Raw genomic sequence first — 22,656 nt, 5'->3', positions numbered from 1 at the left:
CTTGAACATCCCTTGAGAGCAGGCAAAAAAACGTTTAAATTGAAGGGGGCCGATTGCCAAGGACACACGTCAGATTTCTCAAAGTAAGATTAATTAATAAATTACAATCTTGTATACATTAATTTATAGCTTAAATTATCTGCTACACATCTGTTTCCTTGAAGGGACTGAACTGCGCCTTTCTAGATGATGACTTGGTTCAACATTTTCTACATCATCAAAAGGTATTATCAGCAATTGTAGGTGTTTCTTTTAAGGGGGCAGATAGAAAGATTCGAAGAAGGCTCTAGGATTCAGGCTCACCTCATATTGCACTAAATATATTGTAGAGATTGATGTAAAGGAGAGAGCATGTACTGGGACAGTAGCTCATACAAGACATGACTTGGGCAGCAGGACCACATTTTCCATCTGAATTTCTTTTGTTAATTGCTATGGAGAGATCATGTTGATGAGAATGGATTTGCAGTATTGTTCAAGAAACACTGTTGGAGAAGTGTTTAATGGGTATTGCCACTATTGTCCAAGCACCTGACACAGCCCTGTACCTGCAGCATCGACCTCACTGCTATCCCGATTCAGTGAGATCGAAAACTTTAGTGACTGTACTTACTAATGTTGCCTCAGGCTCTCAAAATTGCAACTTGGTAGATGAGAATTTATTTAACAAAAGTAATTTCCAGGGACACTATCTCTGCTTGGGATATGCAGGGCTATTGGGCTTCCTAGCTTGTTGTGGTGAGCTAACGGGTTTAAGGCTCAATAGTATGTCCTACAATGAGGAAAGATGATGCACTCCCTTCAACATATGTTTTATGGGTGTAGGATGCTTTCATGATTGCAATAGTGGTGAGTCTGCTGAAGTGCAGGATCATCTCATGCCTAAAATAAATAACCTGTAGGGGCTAGTCTAGAGATAGGTGGAAGATTTACAGAAAGCAAGACATGGGCTTCCAGCCGGACATAAAATTACATCACTCCTTTTGTGGTAGCAGCCTAAGCAAGACATTCTTTCCACACGTCTGAACTACCCGTTACGTGTAGATGCAATGATTGAGTTCTGGGAAGAAAACATCCCTTTAAACAATTGGGCAAGCACCATTGCCAAGCGGCCATGGTCTTTTGGGCCGAGGTAGCTTCTTCCGCCTTTGCCGATTTTTTTTTTTTAAAAGAAATTTTTATTGTTTTCACAAAAGTTATAACAAAGGACACGAAATCAGACCGTATACACATTAAAGTAGACAAAACACCATACATAATCATCATTTCTCCAAGTAGACCTAGATCGGGCCCCCTGAGGTCATCATTATCAGCCACCCTCCCCTTCTTTCTTACAGTTTCTCTAGTCATCTGAGTCAGAAGACTCCTCATCAGAAAGAGGTGGTGGATCACATATGTTGCCCCTATATTTGTTCCATGCTCCCCACACTCTGACCCATTTTCGAGGACAACCCCGCCTGATAAATACAAAACGTTCAGCAAACATAGCCCCATCCATGTCCTTTTTCCACATCGACAGTAGCGGTGTCTCCACCGCTCCCCATTTTTGGGCTATGATCCGTTTAGCCATCATGTTCCCTACCGTCACCCAGCCCTGCGCCTGGCGATTAAGATCTGTGGGCTCCCACACATTCAACAGACAGCGTCTGGGTTCTGGCAGCAGTGATACCCCGCACACCTGCGACATCGTTCGCAGCACTCGCCTCCAGAAGAGTTGAAGAACCGGACAGTCCCAGAGCAGGTGATAGAAGGTCCCCTCCTCCCCGCAACCCCGCAGGCAGAAGGGATGTGGTGCTCTGCCCAGTTTGTGCAATAGGCTTCTGGTGAAATATGAGCGATGTAGAATACGAAGTTGCACAAGACGCAGCCGTGAGGGTATACCCGCCTCGCGCGGTGACGCCAGCGCCTCCCGCCAGTCTGGGTCATCGAAATCACCGACCTCGTCAGCCCATTTCTCCCGCAAGACCCCCATAGGGTCCGGCAAATTGTTGATCAGTTTGCGGTATGTGAAAGATGTGGCCCGCTTAGGCATGTATTCGGTCAGCAGCCTGTCTTCCAGTGGAGATGCCTCTGGAACCTGCACACCTGGGGTTAATTGTGTCGTTAGGGCGTGTTTCATCTGCAGGTATCGGAACCATTCTGAGGGAGCCAGCTCATACTGTTGTTGCAAACGAGCGAATTGAACAACCTCCCCTTTGTGCCACACGTCGCCTATCACCGAGATCCCGATAGCGTCCCAAGCGGCAAAGCCCTTGCTGCCCCTGAGCCGTCCCAGTCGCCTCGTGTCCCAGAGAGGCGTAAGCTGTGTCAGGACTCCGCGCCACCCCAGCCTGGCCTGTGCCACGTGCCAGAGAGACACAGTCTGTCGCAGAGGGCCAATCAGCTGCGGGGCCAGCCGGGTATCATACAATGGGGCAAGCATACCCCTTTCGCCCAGTATATCCCTATCTGCCTTATACGCTGGATCTGACTGCGGCGCATGGAGCCACTGGTTGATCACCTTGAGCTGCGCCGCCCAATAATACAACTGGATATCTGGGAGAGCAATTCCCCCATCGTACCACCCACAGACCAGTTTCGCCTGTGCAATGCGTGCTGGTTTGTTGCCCCAGAGTAGATTAGAGACCTGCGCCGCAACCGCTCGGAAATAAGCCGGTGGCACCGGATAAGGAGTATTTTCCAACACATAGAGAAACCTCGGCAGGGCCATCATTTTAAAGAGCGCCGCCCTCCCCACCAGGGTCAAGGGCAACGTTCCCCAGTGCCGCACATCCTGCTTGAGGCGGTCCAGTTGAGGGCTTAAGTTACACCTGAAAAATTCCATCTGATCCAAGGCAACATGTATCCCCAGGTATTTGAACGACCCCTTCGCCACCTGTATCTGGCAGCCCTCCGACAGTCGAGGGGGGGGGCCCCTCAGCACCATGAGGACCGACTTCGACCAATTGATCGTATAGCCGGATGCCCGGCCAAACACCTCGCAAATATTAAGTAATGTAAGGATGGATCGCCTCGGAGATGACAAGTAAAGCAGTATGTCATCCGCGTATAGGGAGACGCGGTCTTCCCAGTTCGCCGACCACCGAAGGCCTCTCATCATAGGTTCCCACCGTATCCATGTCGCGAGGGGCTCGAGTACTAGGGCGAAAAGCAGCGGCGAGAGCGGGCAGCCCTGTCGCGTACCTCGCCCCAGGGGGAAATCCTCCGACATGTGCCCGTTGGCCGCGACATGGGCCAGCGGTTTGGTATACAGGAGTCGGATCCAGGCACAGAATTTCGGCCCAAACCCCAGATGAGACAGTACCGCGAAGAGAAAGGGCCACTCCACCATATCGAATGCCATACGGGCATCAAGGGAGAGAATAACAGCGGGTTCTTGAATTCGGTCCACTCGGGCCAGCACGCTATGTAAGCGCCTCAGATTGTGGGAGGTACTCCTCCCGGGCATAAAGCCCGACTGGTCCGGGTGCACTATGTCAGTCAAGTGTGGCGTGAGTCGGAGGGCCAACAGTTTCGCAAGGATCTTGGCCTCTGCATTAAGCAGAGAGATGGGGCGATAGGAGGCGCATTGGTCCGCCGGCTTACCCGGCTTTGGCAGTACCACGATGGTGGCCGTCCGTTGGTCCGCGGGGAGCTCCCCCATCTCCAGGCCATGTTTGTACATATTCAGCAAGTGTGGGGTCAGCATCTCGGGCAGCCTTTGATACAGCTCAATCGGGATGCCATTAGGACCCAGTGCCTTGCCAGGTTGTAATGCCGCAATAGCCACCTGCAGCTCCTCGACCGTAAGATCGGCCTCCAGGGACTCCCTGGCTTCAGGGGAGAGCTTAGGCATCTGCAGGTCACTAATGTATGTCAGCGCCACCTCCTCCGACATGGAGGAGTTGGAGGAATACACACCACGAAAATGCCCCGCCAGGGTGCGCACTATTTCTCGTGGGTCTGACGTTGTTGACCCCTCGGCCGTAGCCAACTGCGCGATCCATCGGGCTCCGCTGTCTCGCCTGTCCAACCACGCCAGTAGCCTGCCGGTTTTATCGCCGACATCGTAGACCGTATGCCGTGAGGCCTCAAGTCGCTGTTTAACACGGTCTGCCAGGTGCTCCCTGTGTTTAACTTGAGCCACTCGTAGGTCATGGGAGGTTTCACGGGAGGGGTTTTCGGCCTGACGAGCCTCCGCAGCCCGGAGCTCAAGCTCCAGCGTCTGCAACTCAGACGTTTGCATGCGCTTATGTCCTGTGATGGCCGCCATCGCCTGGCCTCGCAGCACCGTTTTGTACGCTTCCCAAAGAATTGTGGGAGAGTCAACCGAAGCGGCGTTCTCGTGGAAGTAGAGTTTCGACCCCTGTGTAATGGATTTACTAATCTTCGGGAGACGCAGATAGCTGGGGCGTATCGGGTAAACGCGGCGGCGCATCAGGTGGGAACTGTGGTAGTGCAGAAGGATCGGGGAATGGTCAGAGATGCCTCTGGGTCTAATGTCAATACTTTCGACGTTATGGAGGCATCCGGGGGAGCCCAGAAAGTGATCAATACGGGTTAGACTGTTGTGCACCCCGGAATGGAATGTATAGGAGCGTGTCTCTGGGTGGTGCCAGCGCCAAAGATCTGTGAACCCTAGTGCCGCCACGAAGCCCGCTAGTCGCGTTGCGCCGCTACCCTGTGCCCGAGGCGGAGACCGGTCAATGTGATCGTTCATCACCGCATTAAAGTCACCCCCAAGCAGCACCTCTCCCTCCGGTAAGGTAAGGAGAAATTCACTAAGTGCCGGGAACGCCGTGGCATGCAACCCAGGAGGGATATAGACCGACACTACATTATAAAGATGCCCTTCCCATTGTATGTGAGCCGCGGCAAACCGCCCGGCTCCGTCCGTGTGTACATCAAGCACTATTAATTGGGACTGTTTGCGCAGCCAGATGCCAACCCCTCGGGACCCAGAAGTAAACTCAGAGTGGACCACCATCTTATATCCCCATCTGTCCAGCGCTTTAGTAGCCGTGCCGGTGAGATGGGTCTCCTGAAGCAAGACCAGCGCCGGGGCGCACCGTTTAATACTATGCAGGACCAGACCTCGTTTGATCCTGTCTCCTAAACCCCGTACATTCCAGGTCAGTAAGGAGAGGGGTTGCACCGGGGTCAAGTCAGTGTCAAAGGCTATTGGAGTAGCCAAGTCTGACTTCACGGCGGGTGGGAGAGGAGACAAAGCCATAAGCGGGTAGAGCATAGTGTGGCCCAGGTTGTGTGCAGAACATGTGTATGATGTAAGTCAAAGAGCTGTGTCCTATCAAACCAAGACAAAGAAACAAAACCAAGAAACATACCCCGTCCCCCCACCCCCCTCCCTGCCTCCCTGCCACACGGACTCAGAACTGCCCGCCACCCCAACTTAGCAGAGTGCTCAGTCCCTTGAACCCCGAACAGTACTTGCGCTTTTTAGGGAGCGTGGAGTCCGAGGGGGACCCGGACATCCCCCGTCCCCAGGTCTCATCGTTCATGTCCCCAAATCAGTATGCGGACACTATATCAACATCAGTTCCCAGCGGGTAGTCTTGAACTGCATTTCGGTCAGGAGGCGAGCCGCCGCATCAACCCGTGGGTTCCTCCTCAACCTCCTCAAGGCGCTGTTCATGTCCAGTAGGATCGATCTCACTCCCGGGACGCCTTGTCCCTCGGCTCGAACGCCCTGCGCCACCAGCACGGCGCCACCCCTCCAACCAGTCATGAGCCTCCTCTGGTGTGTCGAAGAAGAAAGTTTTGCCCTCCGCCGCCACCCGGAGACGCGCCGGGAAGAGCATTGCATATGGAAGTTCGCGAGCTCGTAGTTTCTTCTTGACCTCCACAAAGCTCCGCCGCTGCGCCGCCACTGCAGCCGTATAGTCCGGAAAGAAGGACACTGTGGAGTTCTGAAGCCGAATCGGCGGTGCCACCCGCGCCGCCTGTAGAATGGCATCCCTGTCTCTAAAATTAAACAGGCGGGCCAGGACAGGCCTCGGAGGCGCCCCAACCTTCGGGCGCCCTCCCGGTACCCTATGTGCGCGCTCCACTGAAAAGAATGTCGAGAGGCCCCGGGGTTGCAACTTGGACTTAATCAATTCTTCCACATAGAGGTCCATGGCCGGGTGCCCCTCACTTTCGGGAATCCCAATAATGCGCACGTTGTTGCGGCGAGAGCGCCCTTCTTGGTCGTCCAGCCTGGCCGCCATGCGTTTGTTCTCCGACTCCAATTGCGACACTCTCTGTAGGAGGCCTTTGGAGTCCTTCGCCAAAGTCTCCGTTGCCTGCTCCACCTCTGCTACCCTGGCTGACATCTTCTGGAAGTCTGCGCGGAGCAGGGATACGTCCGTAGAGATTGACCCCACTGTGGATTGTACCTGCGTTAAGGCCATCATGATGTCCTCCAGCGTCACCTTCGGCGAGTCGGTGGTCGTCGCCATCTTCCCGGTGGGGCCGCCGCGGTCCGACACCTCGGAGTCCCTGGTGTAGGCGAACTTAGCAAGCTTGCCTTGGTGGTGCCCCTTGGTTCCTTTCCCGCTCATGGCGTTAGCGATGCCTCCCAAATGTCACTCCCGCAGAGCAACGGGGGAGCGATGCACCAGGGGTCCCCCAGGCCCTTCAGGCAGCTTAGGGAGCGATCCCCGTCTCTGGTCGTCCCCGAGAGGGGAGGGGGGGTTTGGCACGGATCGGCAGGGCCTCACGTCTCGGCGGGGCCCGATGCAGGTCCGGAGCGTAGTCTCCTGTGCAGCGCAGGCCCAGGGGCCGGCAGCAGCTCGCTTGAGCGCGGGCAGGCCCACCGGATGGATAGCGGATCCTTGCGCCTCTCGCAGGCCTTTCGTCCCGGGCCGATGGGGGTCGTCCAACGCTCGCCTCACTCCCGCCTCGGCCACCTCAGGTGTCGCCGTCGCCAGTGTTTGCCGCAGGCGTCCAGCCTCCGCCACCGCCGCAGTGAAGATTTGTTCGGGCACGCCTCGCCCAGGGCCGCCCCGTCACTCGAGGCCCCGGTCGCACACGCTGAGGCAGGCCGCAGAGGTCCAGGTCTCGCTGATTCCGTCGTGGGCGTCCGAGGGACCCCGGAGTTGGACCGGGGTGCAACGCTGTGTGTCCGCTGCACGATTCCAGACCTTAGGGATCGGATCGCTGCCCGGATATGTTACGGATGAGGGGGGGAGTCGATCGTTCCCCCGGAGCCCAACTAGGCTGCGGCCATCTTGCTTGGCTGCAGGCCACGCCCCCTCGCCTTTGCCGATTTTGACCTATAAAGTAATTGGCCCCGAGTGAATCCGGGAAGGAAAGTATTACTAAGGTGGGTAATGTTAACACCTGCACTTTATGGTTCAAATCTGTTTTATGTATTTAATTAATCAATAACACTTCCGCTTACCTACAACCGACAGCTAGTGAGGTACAGTTGGGGAGGGGACAAGTGGGGATGCGGGAAGGAAAGGAGAGGGGGACAAGGAGGTCTTTAGGAGGGAGAAAAAGGCGTAAATAGACGTGAAGCAGTCCAACAAAGGCAAGGAATGAGCTCTACCTCAACAGTGTTTTCTTACTCTTAGTTGTCGAGTCGCAGATGTAAATCTCCTTGGCCCGCGTACAAGTCTATCTTCCCTTATTGTGGTGGTCGCAGTATTTGGAGATCTTTCTGGCAAGAAAGACACCTGCAGATTAGAGCATTACTGAACTATAAGGCTGGCATAAATACAAATGTTATTATTCCTTGAGCGTAAGCAGCAAATATGGAATGGGTTGAAAAATAATAAATTCTGCCTACTGAGCTAGTCACAAAAGAGCAGTGCTCCACAGAGAGCGTGTGCATGGGAACATCAATCACAAACATTACTGTTATTTTTCCTCTGGGTTGTATTTGCTGTCGCCTCTGATATCCATGAAACGTTATTGCACCAAAAATGCATTTTTAACAATCGCATTGTGCATTTTCACATCTGTAAAAATTTACTTTGAGCTTGGCAGGCTTATTTTATTGCTCCTTAAATAAATTACAGCTTCTTTCGTTGCAGAAAAAAGAGTGGGCTTGGGATGAGAGCAAGATGCTGGTGATGCAAGACGCCATTTACAGGTAAGAACTGAATGTGGCGTGATGGCAAGTGGAGTATCCAATCATTCCCCCAACACCGCCAGGTTGGCAATGTCAGAGAGCGTCTACTTTGAGAAAGACATCTGTCAAAAGAGACAGATGCCCTTCCCACGAACATGAACTGCAATATAAGGAGATGACTGACATGACGTGGATAGCATGCCGGATGCGACCCAGGCACTCCCATTAAATTCAATGCCTCTGAGTAGGCAGGAGGGGTTCAGACATCTAGGATGTAGGTGCTGCTTCAAGTAACAGTTTTTGTGAGAAGGACTCCTCAAATGCCTTATCTAAAATGTTTTGAGTCATTCATGGTTGTTAGAACTTTCAGTACTCTCATTCCTAAATTTCATAACAAAAGAAGTGGAAGTCAATAGATGGATGAGAGGCCAGGCAGAATCCTCCCGGCTTGATTGATTCCAATACTGAAAACAAAATGGAAGGCAGGGAAGCCAATTGTGTTTTTTAACTGTCCCAGTTAAAGTGCAAGGAGTAAAGGGTTGGACTCAGAGAAGCGAGATATAGACAACAAAAAAAAACACTTGATGACCCCAACCAAGTTTGCATCCGAGGCTTTCAATATGAAGGTTATATTTTAAATGTGGTGCAAAATACTAAAGCTGTGATGGTTTTGCTCCTATGAAAAGTTTTTTTAACTCTTTATTGACTTTGAAAAAATCCAAAAAGGGCATAGCTGAAGTTCTGAATGTAAGTGTGTTTCTCTGTTACCCAACAGCCTAGTACTGTGTTGTGGCAGTGTCACTCAAAACCGCTGATGAGCCTACCTGCAGCGTTACGCAGTCTAGTGGGTGAACTTCTGTAGAGTTAGTTTTAGTCTGCGAGACTGCCTCTAACGTGTCACGCACATGATAATCACTTCTTCATGAAGGCACACATCAAACACACTAAAGAAACAATCTAAGTTGCCTTTTTTGCTTACAACAAAACAACCGACTGTCAACACAGATAGTCTTCCACTCTGTAGTCCAAACAATTGTGGTATCCAAAGCGACTATAGAAACACGCTACTCGGTGGAGCTCCTAAGAATTCCTTGGAAACTGCTAGAGGCTCTACCACACCCGGTCCTGATTCCCATAGAGCCTCCATACTTGTGGCGAATCTCCGCACTGCTGTTTGTCATTGTGGGGATCCCACCACGGTGTAGAGATCCCACCACGAGTGGGGAGGCTCTTTGTGAATCGGGCTCCAGTATGTAGACGCCAATGTCCCTTGAGGAAACCCACCCTTGAAGCCCCACCCACCTTCACACCCCTCACAAGAGACCATGAATATAAAATCAAGTTCTTTGGGTTAGGGGTCGTAAACCCCCGGCCGTATTTATTAAAACCTACAATCAGGAAAACACATAGTAAATTTTTATGCACAGTAACCCATAAGTTTACACTTTCTTACTCAGTTATGTCCTAGCCTTAACAGAGTCGCTAATACATGAGAGTTACCGAATCATAACTAAGATTATTCCTGTGCATCCATCACAAGCATCTTCCTTGAGTGAGATCATGATTAGTTCCAAGACCCTTCCTCTTAGAACCCCTTGTCTAATACCACATTGGACATGGATGGTTCCCTCCATTTGGTGTGACCCCCACCGAACAATCTTCTATACCGGGACTTCCTGTGCAGGGGGCCCGTCTGCCCGCTAGGATACCTCCCTCAGGCACCACCATAATCGCATCTTCCTCCCCCCAAGGGCCTGTGCTAACTTGCACCCCCTGCACATGCGCGGGTGGGTGTGAGGTAAGGGCCGTGTGTCAACCACTGCCCCAACCCCCTGAGCCACTGCAACCTTCTTTCTACTTGCTGCCAGCCCCCATGGAGAGTCCACTGATGCCGCTGTTACTTTGGTCTAAACGGGGGCCTTAGATGGACCCTAACTGTCCCACCAATCATGACCTCACCTGCCACAGGCCAGCATAGTTCACCTACTATCTGGCCTCCCCTCCCACCATAGTGCTGACTGTGAGCACTACCTCCCCAAAACATTTTGGTGCCATTGGCCGGTGTCCTACAACAAAAAAAGTTCACCCGTAGTGCACAGTGAGGAACAGCTAACAACCTCGCCAACATTAACCACTTAACCATCTTATTGTTTACCAGCAGCACAGAGTATTTGCGGGCTACAACCATTACCACCTCTCAAATGTGCACAATGCCTGACCATGCTACTATGACCTAAAGAATCTTCAACGCAAGCCGGCTCATCACCATTACCGTAATGTTGTCCGGATAAACCGTGATATTCCCCAGGAGCATAAGACCCGTGGGACAAGAGTCTGCCAATGCAATCCTCAAATGGGCCCTACTTGACCACCACCAAGGACCAGCCAGCATCCCGCACCCTTCACCCAGTTGCAAAAACGACATGTGGAAATAGACACACCTTAGCAGGTCCGTACGTACCTGTGGCCCTGCACAAGCACCTCTGTAACCCCTTCTGCATCCACAAAACGCGACAAGGTATCCAGCTGCTGTTTGAAACTCCTCACGCCTTCTACCTTAGCAATGTCTCACATATGAGTGGCCTCACACATCAGCTCTGTAACCCCTTCCGCGTCCACAGAATGCGACGAGGTATCCAGCTGCGGTTTCAACTCCTCACGCTCCGCAAGCTGCAGCGGAAAACACCCTCCCTCTGTGGGAGACTTCCACCAGAGTCCAATATAAAAAAACCTTGATGCAGCTGGACCACTAGTCTATTTAGAACCCGGGGAACTCCGAACCGGGCTGCAACGACCTTTTCGTGTAGACACATGGCAAGCATTGCACACAGGCTGGTGCTTAAAGTCGATGTAGGCTTGCTGAACTATGCCCAGTGCCCTATCTGGGGAATAATGCTGGTACATCATGCTGCCATCGAAGCTTGCTGACGTAATCTGCCAAGGGAATCTAGGCATATATAAGAATCAGGCAAAGAAAGCCTCTGCTTTACAACATGAAGTGCCACCCATTCTGCAGGAACTTGAGTTGGGACTCCCAAGGCCAAGATACGATAGAGGCTTAATTCATCAATTATAAGGGAACCCAAACACAGAGACTTTGACCCCTACCCTTGCTTTAAATGCCCTACAACTGGCCAATTGAGTTGCTTTAAGCCACTGCCCCGTACTTATGGAGAGGAACTCTTGGTTTGTCGCATTCCGGCTACATCCACTCCTGGTTACCTCACTCAGCGAAGCTAATTACCTATGCCATTTGCAAGGCAATAATGTTTTCCTTGGTCAGTGAAATGATACGCCCATAAATGCACATTCACCATTAGAATGACCTATCGGACCCAACCTATAAGGGGCCCAGCCATTGGTGACTGCGAGGAGCCATTTGCAAAAGACCTGGCCGCCCAAATTTAATGGGCTAACCCCTGGCCACCCTTAAACGGCACCGAACAGGAAGGTTATCCGCCGGAGAACGCTGCGTGGGGCCTACGTCTAGAACATTTCGAATGCTTTGTAGCAGTTTCGCAATCCTTTAGAGATTTTCATTGCTCACAAGATGTGTCATTCTGATATTTATCTCTTTCCATGGACTTCATTACTTGAATGACTTGCCAAAGTGTGCCACTCGAAGCGTCACACATTTGGTTGTTGAATGTCACCCATACGTACCCGAACTATGAAAAATGCCACACATCAGCAAACTGCTGTTATTTTGTTTTTTCCTTCCTTCCTGACACCTTTCACTGATGTGCACAGCCAGGGAAACCTCTAGATTCAATGAATCTGTGGCAAAGGAGCCGGCTTCTGATGTCCCATTTATCATCCTGGTTTAATGGGTTTAGTTATTGTCCTTCCATATTTGTTGCCTTAATTTTTTGTTGCTAACAGCAGATCAGGTCACAAAGAGCTTGTGAAAGCTCAGCTCAAGTCAACCCAAATTGTCACCAATGTCGCGTGGGAACTTCCAAAGGGTCAAACCTAGGGAATGGCTACTGCACAGGCCCCAATGAGAGATGGCTTGTGTTCAGTGCCGGTTGCATAGGCCGGTGCATACACCTTCGGACCCTCCATAAGCACCAGAAAACAAACCTCTTGTTCGGACTTCGGCAATGCCGGCCTTTTCCACAAGCACATGTCCCACCCATCCCTTAAGATGGCAAAGGATGACCGGTCACTCAGCTCTCAATCTTCACTCCTGCCCCAAACCAGCCATCTTAGCGATACGGAGAAACCAGATCTAAATTGGTTCAAAAACAAAATGTAGAAAAAACTTTCCTCATGGTTAAATAATTGCTTCTCCTCTCAGCGTAATAGGGGATGAATACAAATCCTGCCACACCGCCATCACGGGCAATTAATAAGTTGTCTGTGAGTAAACTAAAAGCAACAAAAGGCAGATAAAAGGGGTGCATCTGTGAGCAGCTCAGAGGAACAGAAAGGACATGTATTTTGTTTGTAGGCACGGGGAGATTGTCAGTAGTCCAGAAATCACAGGATATTGAGCTGACGCCGAGACTCGAACCAAAGTCAGGAGCTCTGGTCACGCTACAACCCCTCCGCTGTACAGTTTACATGTTGAAAAAGTTATTTCTCTTTTAAACGCTCTGCGTTGTCATAAATGGAATCAAGACTATGCATCTGCATTGCTTATACGTGCATCCAATTGCACCCTGCTCGCCATCACTTTCAAGAATACATCCATTGGACCAAGATCCTGCAAAACTTCTCCTGAACCAATGATTGCACCAGCAACATTTGTACTGGGACCCTCAGCGTACCAAGGCATGCAACACTATAATCACAGCAATGAAAAAAACCAACCTCCCACAACCCCCTACACCCCCTCTGCATCGGGCGGAAAAGAGACCTGCCAACCACCTTGCTGCACCATTTAAAGGGACGGGGTCGACCATACTGCTGGGAAGGCCCCCGAAAGCATTCTAATGCGTCCGGGAGGCGCGCCCCGGCCAACCAATCTCACACATGACCCTATTCAAAGGTTGCGGCGACTTGCGCCGCAGCCCCCAGTTTGGGCCCCTGCGTCACCACCATAGGCATGGCTCCCACTAGACAGGTGAGCCTCCGCATACGTTTGATTTCAGGGCTCCGAGTGACCTTTATGGGCTACTTCTGGAGCCGACAATCATGTCAAGTTCAGGCTTGCCTGCCTAATCTTCATAGCCCTTAAACAACCACCCACCTACCTCCATTTCACCTTAACAATATCCAGAGGTTTCAAAAATGTCAGAATCCAAGAAGTACTGCGACTAGAATCAAAAAGATGCTAATCCTGCTGCTGCAGCTAAATCATTCCCAAGGGCTGCTGTCTTTCTGAAGATCTGAGATGACAAGAAACCACCCAGTTGCACAAAATATTAATTACTTAATTATTCTTCACCCATTCTTTACTCCAATCCTCTCTTCCCTCACCCTCCGCACCTGATCCATACGTACATTCTTTTGCCAGACCTACCCCCTGCTCTATATATAGCCTCTAATCTACCCATAGGGATGTGTCAACCAGTGGCGGCTCCTCCACAATGGCAGAGGAGCATTGCCCCACTGCCTGGCGCAGAGCAAGCAAACGCAGAGTAAAACAATGCGCCAGCATCGTTTTATTTTTCGTTTGCCAGCTTGTGCATGGAAGGGCGGGGCATGGGCGGGTGGAGGAGGAGTACTTGTGCACTCCCTAAGTGTTCATGTGTGTTTGGCCAGCCGTCTCAGGCCGACCAAAACATACATGCGCACTTAGGTTTCTCCAGCCGGCTCTACTCAGCAGCCGGGCTGGAGAAACCCCCACAAACTCCCTGGTCTCAGCAGAGCATCTTTTCAGCCCGCTCAGACCAATCCCTGCAGCACAGGGATTGGCTGGGAATCTGTCCCAGGTGCTGCTGGGACCCAAGAAGAGGCCAGCAGGAGCGGCGTGACGTTGCCGGCGGCATCGGGGAAGATTTCTAAAATATTACTAAACCATCCTGTATCCCCCTGCCACCCCCCTCCCCCCGCGCTCGCTACCCCTGGCCCACCACCCTTTGTTAGTGCCTCCGGGATCATTCTCTATGATCTTTTCAGTCAAGACGCCGGTCGACTATCCTCGACGCTTTATCCGTCCTTCGAGCTTGTGCAATCTCTATCGTTGATCAAGTCTGAATCGAACCACCTAATTGACATTTTTGCGGAATATATCGTCTTGCAGCTATATCAGAATCGAGTCTGCTGAAGCATTTTGCTCCTAAAAGAATGTACTGTTTTTGAAAAAAAGTTTCCTCCGTTAACTAGCCTTGACGATCCGATTCCTCAGGATATTTAGAATTCCCCTATCCCGACTTCGACTGGAGCTATTTTTGTGCTCTGTGTGGAGCTTTTGGAAGCCCTTGCCTCTTATCATTTAGATGCAGGTTCCCTTCCTACTCTTACCCGTGCTGTTTGTTGCGCTCTGAAGAAGGTGGTACTCCCTATCAGGAGTTTTCACCGAAACGCGCGTCGGCGCTTTGAACAGGGCCCCATCTTCCTGTTTACCCGATTACACTTTTTCAAGTCCATGATTGTGGGGGGTCCTTATGGTATATTGATCTGTACCATTGGGTGTAATAAGGGTGTATGATGTTGTATGAATGTATGTTGGATGTAAATGAGTGCATGTTTGATTAGTCAAATGCCTTTTGGGAACCTGCCGTTATCTTCTTTTCATGTAACACAATTTTAGTGTTTTTGAACCATATGTTCCATTTGGAATTGATTTTTCTTGAATTTATTGTACATACATTAATGTGATTTATATAGTTTCATCATCCTGCAAAGAATTCTATAACAATAATAAAAAAAGAAAAGAACATACAACACCTCTTTTCCTGATATTGTGTTTATATATGTTTATATATGTGCTTACCTACCCTTGATCCAGCCAGAGTCTCGTTAGCTTGAATTTTAACATATGATACAGTGTACATATTTCAATGTGAAGGGTAGAGTATGAGATTTTTGTTTAATTTGATTTTCCCCTTGATTATTGGTGTGGCTGCCAGTGGTGTCAACACTTCATTTCCCAGTGCATTGTTTCTTATTTGTTTAGAGAGGGTCTGCATTCTTCTGTGTATTTTAAAGATCCTGATCTGTTTTGTAATTTGTACAGCTCACTGGCAACCTCTCGGGTGAGCGTAGCACTATATCATATTTTAAAAGAATTAAATGTGAAGGCACAAGGTCATTTTTTTTACAGTGATCCCTGCCAGCGGTCATAGTATATGAAATTAACCATCATGTTAATGAAACATCAGTCAAAAGGATTAATAGAGACTCTGTGCTGACATCTATTAAAAACCTCCTCTCGTCCAAAAAGGAATAAGTGCTGCTTAACAGACTAGATGACTCAACAGGGGAGGCAAGTAAAACAATGAGGGTTATGTCACGAAATGACATTCTCAGAAAAATGAGGTCTGTCATCCGTGCTTCGCCTTCTGCAGAACTTTCCATTCGCCTCAAAAAGTCCTGTGTAGACACCCCGGGGACGGAAGTCCCGGATGATTGTTCCGTGTAATGAGAACGCGGCCTTTGGCTTTTAAACAGGAAACTGACAGGCTTAATAAGGCTGTGTACACAGGTCCAATTTCTGAGTGGGAATGCCAAGCGGAAAGACATATTACTCGGGAGCGTTCCTGCCAGCACGCGGAGAGAAACAGAGATTTATGGCTCTATGGTAAATAATGCAGTTTCCAGCGATTTTGGAACAAAGCCCTCGGTCTTTCAATTTCTGATGGATTTGAAGTCTGGTGCCGTTTTCAGTAAATGGTAATCCTGGCATGAAAAGAGCGGGCGCACTGAACACTGACGTGAAGGCAGGAGGCGAGGCCATGCTGGATAGAGGATTGCGAGCTTGTGGGGGCTGCGGGTGGCAGACATTTTGTGTCACGAGCATCAGTGGGTAGCTCACAATCTTCTGATGAACGAATCAAAAACCAAAGTCATGATCTTTGGGAAATACAAAAAAAAGAAAAATCTGTCTTGGCGAGCAGGCGGTCTACATATTGCAACCTGTACCAGTTACAATTACCTAGGAGTCTGGTTCAATGAAAAGGCTAATCAAGTATCCCATCTTAAACATCTTCGGCCCAAGGGAGCAGGCGTTATATACAGTCTGAGGTGCTTGAATCGGCACTTGCACAGCCCTACAGCCGAGCCAATTTTAAGGGTTCTACGCGCCAAACTGCTCCCGGCAGTGTCCTATGGCCACCTGGCTTTCCCTGGCAAAATGGATATATTTCTAGCAAAATATCAAATAAAGGCTTATAAGAAAATATTTTTTGTTCCCCAGCATGCTAGGAGGACGAGACTGAGACTCGAGCTGGGCCTGGAAAGCGCAGATCTTCACTGCCTGGGAGATTTAATTAAATTCTACATCCACACTCTACGTGCACCTGCTCAATCTATGAAAGAACAATTGCAATCAGTATTCACGGACAAACTTTCTCCTTGGTACAGACAGCTGCACGTGTCCACTTCCACATTAAAGATTGAAATCACCAACTTTACTAATCCAATCATTTCCCTGTCAGTGTGGAAAAAAACTATAAAAAACCAAGTCACCTTAGTGTCATTTGAGAGAGATGTTGCTCGGCTTCCAAAACAATCGCTCCTTGCAGCTTTGAATGACTCGTATATCAAGGGGAAACCTCAACCATATTTTAGCTGCTCTCTTCAATCAGTGGCTCGCAATAAAATTATTTATATGAGGCTCCTAGCACTTCCAATTCATGACTTCAACCCGCTGTGGGCTCGGAAGAATCGCCAGCTAACATGTAGGCTCTGCAACTATCCACATGAGTCCTGGTTTCATCTGTTATGTTGTTGCCCTCACCTTGTCAATGACCGCCGACGCCTACTGGCCCCAGTTTACCGGGAAAAGTTACTGAGACATTGCAGGGAAGCATCGGATTTATGCTTCAGTAATAACTCAGCCCAAGTCTTAGCAAGAGCTGCGAAGTTTGTTAATATTATCCTAATTGCATTGCATAATGCTCAGCATTAAGAAACTGTCAAACTCTATCCTTACTTGCACATATGAACGTTGATAAAAGTCAAACTCTTTATGATAAGCACTGTGACACTTAATTTAAATACTGCTGATTTATAAATGTATACAAAAATTTTCTTTTTCTTTTATTAACTCTTGTATTTTAATCCTTGAATTTTATTAATACGTTTGTATGTTATGGCTTTTATTAACTGTAATAAACTTGATGATGATGATGATGATGATGGGTAGCTCACGGTGTCTCTAGCATTCTCTGGCCAGGGCCGTCGCGGTGACGGTGCGTGGAGTGGTTGTGGGAATTAAACCCTTTCCAGGGTTCTACTATCCTTCAGCAACATTTATGTATACAATTTTTAATTACAAACAAACCTTCCATCTTCATTAATAATGAGACAATTTATGTAGCCAGACATTGTTTTCTCTTTGTCTAGAGCACACTTTTTAATATTTATAAACAAATGCTGCTTATTGTACCTGGGCAAGGCGAAAAAGGTATCCAGAAGGCCCCGCATTAAGGTTTAATTAATCTCATTCAAGCCACAGGTAAAAGACTTTCTCCTAAAGCGTCATCTCCATGCATCTGGTCAATGACCTCGATCTATAGGACCTCCTGCACCCTGATACTACTCACTGTATTCAAATGTTTGTTTCTTTTACATGTATGCTGTAAAGTGCTCTGATACTCCTTTGGCTATTTAAAACTCCCAAAAATAAATAATAAATAAATACGGTTTAGCTCCAGTTCTAGAACTATTCACCGACAAGCCTCCCTTTGGTAGGAATGGCTCTATCATATATATATATATATTTTTTGCAGAGTTTTATAAAGCGCGAACTTGACCCGAATCCAATCGGGTATCAGAGCGCTTTACATAGCACCAGTTACCTTGCATGAGGACACACGTTCATTTTTTGTTAGGCACGGGGAGATTAAGGGCCTCATGTACGTAGCCGAATACCGGTCGGTAACGGAAGTGTGCAATGTGGCAGACATACATGCCCTTAGGGCATGTATGTGTGCCACATGTGCACACATGGCCGAATCAGGGGTGCAACAGGGTGTCAATGTGACACCCTGCCACCCTTGCATGTGCTCCCCCATTACCGAATCGGTATTTACCGATTCGGTAATGAGGCATACCTTCCCATCAATGGGAAGGTATGGCTCATTACCGAATCGGTAAATACCGATTCGGTAATTACCGACTCACTCCAATTCGGTAACATTTACCGAATTTTTACCTACATACACTTTACCGATTCTGAAATACCGAATCGGTATGATTCGGTATTTTAGAATCGGTAAAGTGTATGCCACCTACATGAGGCCCTAAGTGATTTGCCCAGAATCACAGGATGTTCAGCGTCATTACCGAGACTCGAACCCAGTTCACCAGGTCCGAGGTCGAGCGCCCTAGCCGTTAGGCCAACTCCTCATGAATCGTGTACTGTTATGGCCTGGGACTACCGAACTTCCCCCTCCCCCGCCCTGTGTATAAAACACATTTACTAATGATGGACATGAGAGGTAAGTTTCTTTGGAGGCGGGGGTCGTACAACCCCGGCCGTATTTATTAAAATATGAAAACAAAATAAAATTGAATTAAACAATATTTACACAATTTACGCAGAAACGTAGCATGACATTTGTTTACAATTCATATGCACAGATATCAGATGGCTAACATTAACATATTTCTAATACATAGTTTTTCCTATCCGAATCTAACATCTGGATCATAATCCTACATTAATTACTTTCTGCGTATCCTATTTGGGCCTACGGCAAGGTCGCTAACCGTTGTCAGATCCTTATCAATTAGCCATGCCCTCCCGTAGGAGTGCGCATGCGCAGAGGGCCCGTTTACCAAGAGGGTACTCCCCCTCCCCCCCCGGTTACCCCTATACGTTCCCTGAACTCCATTAAAAATGGGGGCTCTTGCACTCTGTGCCATTTAGTGACGTCATCATGCCAGTGCGGGGTGGCCAACCAGCCTAAAGAACAACCGGATGTACCGCCCCTGGAGTTATAGGAGAGACCCCTTGTCCCTCCCCGTGGGCGACCCCATCCAAGAATGGCGCCGCCCCCTAAGGACCTTAAATTTACTGCTCACCAGTCATGACCTTACCGCCACAGGCCAGCGTAGTTGCCCGACTATCTGGCCCCCCCCTCCTGTTGCCCTGAAAGGTCATGCCCAGCCCCTACACTCCCTAGCCAAGCTATGATATTTTCTAACATTTCATTACCTAACCTAGTCAGTTGGACCCCGTCTTTTAAGAAGCACGGTTCTCCCCTGACACACTCATGTGCAATGTTTTGTAACTGAGGGGACCTGAACAATTGCCCGATTTTATTGTTGATCCTCCTTACCGAGTGATTAAATGCTTTCACAGAATCCCCCCTCCATTTGAATCTGGGTATCACCTTAGCTAACCAGCCTACTTCAGAGATTATGTCCTCCATCAAGACCCTTCTGCCCAGTGTTACCAGGTCATTCCCACCCAAATGCAAGATAACTATTGTGTCTATTCAAAAGATCTGTCACAAAACCCCTAAACTGACTGAGGCAGAGACCCCCTTTACCATGAAAAGAGACTTTGAAACCATCCTGCTCAGCTCTTTGTCTGTAATTACCTGAAAGGAAAACCGATTTCATACGCCGTATATAAGAATGACCAATGACGCGGCAGTGCTGGAATCAGGCCAACAGAAGAGCCAAGATGGGACCCCCGTATGCCCCGGAGATCCCGCTGAGGGTCTGCGAGGTTCTGCCACATGGGGGGGATTGGCAGCGACTGCGGGGCTGGGAAGAAGTGGGGGCTCCACTATTGGGGACCTCTATGAGGATGGCGTTCTTTTACCCTACCAGGACCTCTTAGAAAGGTACGAACTGCCCCGCCATGACTTTCTTTTACATGCTGCTTTGACGGCAGCTATCCGGAAACACTGGAAGAGGGGGATGGCGGAACCCCCGACCTCTCTCCCCTGCCAATATGTGGTATATGCGGCAGGGATCAAAGCGGTAACCTGCCTATACAGGTGCCTTACTCAGGAGCTTAGGTCCCCTTTTGGGAGGCTACCTATTAAGTGGGAGGCGGACCTTGGGATCCCTATAGAGGAGAGACCGTGGGAGGAGCTGATGGAGCGGGCGTGGAATTACTCTAGAAATGCGAGATTTCAGCTGATACAATTTTATGTCTTCCACAGGGCGTATCTCACCCTGCACAAAATCAACGAATTCTTCGGGTGCCAAACTGCCTGTCCCCGTTGTAAATTAGAGAATGCTAAATTTTTACACATGTTCTGGGAGTGTCCATTGCTGCCTGAGTATTGGGGGGAGGTAACGGCTAAACTGGGCGAAATAACGGATAGGGGCGTTGATCAGACCCCGGGTTTTTGCTTAATTCACTGGTTTCCCCACACTGCCCGTAACAAAGTCCAGTAAATTCATAGACTTGGGGCTAGTCCTTGCTAAACGAGAAATCACCAGTCATTAGAAGGCGGTCACGGCACCTAATGCTGCACGATGGCTGCGAGAATTTATAAAGTGGGCCGACAGCGAGAGGATTCTCAGACTACAAATGGCCCAGAGAGCCAATAATGACAAAATGTTGACCGCAGCCAGAGCATGGGTGGCGATGGTGGACTTACTTAAGAACCCAACGGACGACAATGACTGATCCCCTTCACGACAATACTTGCGCACATGAATGGCTGCATTGCCCTTATAGAGCGGGTGGCGGGGCTGGAGGGCAGCGGGTACTTAGTGGTAGCTCCCGTCCATATGTCCCCTGACATGGCGATACCAGTAGTTCAATCAGCGTGACTCATTCTTAATACTGGGAGATGGCGGAAGGAGCGACATGTCTGACGGTGGGAGGGGGGGAAAGTTGGAGGGGTGGGGGGAGGGTAGAGGGTGTTTTGTTAACCTGTTATCTATTGAGGTGGTTTGAAGCGAGGTCTCGCAGGGACACTTACGAACTGGATCCTCCAGATGGGGCTATAGATCGTGCCTAACCTGGAGCTGCCGACTACGTGCAGGGTTGCAGGTACAAGAGGGGAAATAGGGGTATTGGAAGTGATGGTCCTTCCAAGTACCTTTGATATTGCATGTAAAGGTCGAGAACTCATTATTGAATGTATGGGAAACGATCCTGTCTTATGATGATACTAGTAGAGGCATACTGAAACAATAAAATTTGTTTGAAAAAAAAAGAATGACCAATGACCCACACATTCTGTGTTCCTTTGTCCCGTGGTTGTGACCGCCGTTGTGAAGAATCTTGCTGTTGTGGCGACGGCAGTTTCCCCCCTGCGTGACAGGTTTGAGAAACTGAAAGCAAACAAACAAAACAAGACAGGCATCAGTCCACAATTGTATGGTACCCTCACAACATGTGCAGCCGCACATAGCGCTTGTAACTATTAGAAGCCCATCGTCCAATCTTTTTTACACTGTTGCTATGCAACCCCCTAGCTGTTGCCTCTGTGGCAGCCCCTATTCTGAATGAATGAGTCCCAAAGTCCTTTGGATTCAGACCTGTCCTGCCGATCCTCATGGCCAATACCCTTTTAAACTGGAACATGGTAAGTGGGGTACTGTCCGCATGTAGTAACAATGTCCCACCTACCGCACTACTCCTCTGTCTGAGGTAAGCTTCTAGATGCATCACTGGACAGCATGGATTGCTTTGCGCCCTGTGAAGTACCACCCCTTCACCCCGTGCTTCCTGGTCGGTTTTAGATTTTTTAATGGTTATTAGCAAAGCATCTCCCTGTATCTTCACATGCTCCAGGAGGAGCCCACCTTGTACATCCGACTTGTTGCATGCCACCAGTTCCCCCAACCTGAAAGCCCCATAGAAAGCTAATGCAAAGGCAGCTCTGAATAGTAATGCCTCCCCTATTGAACTGCAGATGGCGCCCAAGGCCGTTAGCAGAGCAGTCAGCCGCTCCAAACCAATCGGCTGCCTGGTGTCAGGAGCAGCCCCCTGGATGTGTCGCCACCCCTTCAATGCCTTTCTTACAATGAAACCATTTGTGGGGTCTTTTGTGTCCCTGATCTGTGCAAAGAATGAAACCGCTGCTACATGTCGCCTGGCTGTCGCCGCGGAGTGCCCCTCCCTATTCAAATTGTCTAAATACAAGAGGAATGCCCCCGACTTATGCCAGCTATTCGCCCAGTCCTGCCCCAAAAACATGCAGTAAGAGCAAAACGCCCCTTCGTAAGCTGTCCTGGGTGCTAGGCTAGCAGCCACGAGGTTCTGTAGCTGGGGGTACCAATCTGCCAGAGTTCTTCCGGGAAGTGTGTTGGTGTTGCCTCTGCAGATGGTAGATGTTCCCTGAAAACCTGCATCTTGAAGTGAGAGAGTGCGTCAGCAGCATTATTCAGCACCCCCGGGACATGTTAGCCTTAATCTGTATGTTCAGTTTCATACATAACAGCACTATTTCTTTCAACAGGCGGAGAATCATTTTGCACCGTGCCGCCTGTTGGTTGATGCATTCCACCACTGTCATGCTGTCTGACCGAAAAATCACCGATTGATTTCGCAGATGATTGGGCCAAACTGT

The 22,656-nt window shown here is 49.3% G+C and overlaps 1 protein-coding gene across 2 annotated transcripts in view; it reads left to right on the top strand.

Annotated features, from left to right (window-relative positions):
* The window catches only part of LOC146833896 (carboxyl-terminal PDZ ligand of neuronal nitric oxide synthase protein-like), a 1,023,200-nt gene that overhangs the window by 588,734 nt on the left and 411,810 nt on the right, over positions 1 to 22,656 (top strand). The window contains exon 4 of one of the 2 annotated variants that reach the window (XM_085601806.1): positions 8,019 to 8,077. In XM_085601806.1, coding sequence (XP_085457932.1) covers positions 8,019 to 8,077 — 59 coding nt within the window. Of the gene's footprint in view, positions 1 to 8,003; positions 8,078 to 22,656 lie in introns of both variants that reach the window. The other variant, XM_085601805.1, reaches the window with a different exon arrangement.

Source organism: Triturus cristatus, chromosome 4_2 (genome assembly GCF_964204655.1).
Source record: "Triturus cristatus chromosome 4_2, aTriCri1.1, whole genome shotgun sequence".
Lineage (NCBI taxonomy): Eukaryota > Metazoa > Chordata > Amphibia > Caudata > Salamandridae > Triturus > Triturus cristatus.
Note: the sequence above shows the minus strand (reverse complement) of the source record. Positions and strands in the feature narration are given on the sequence as shown.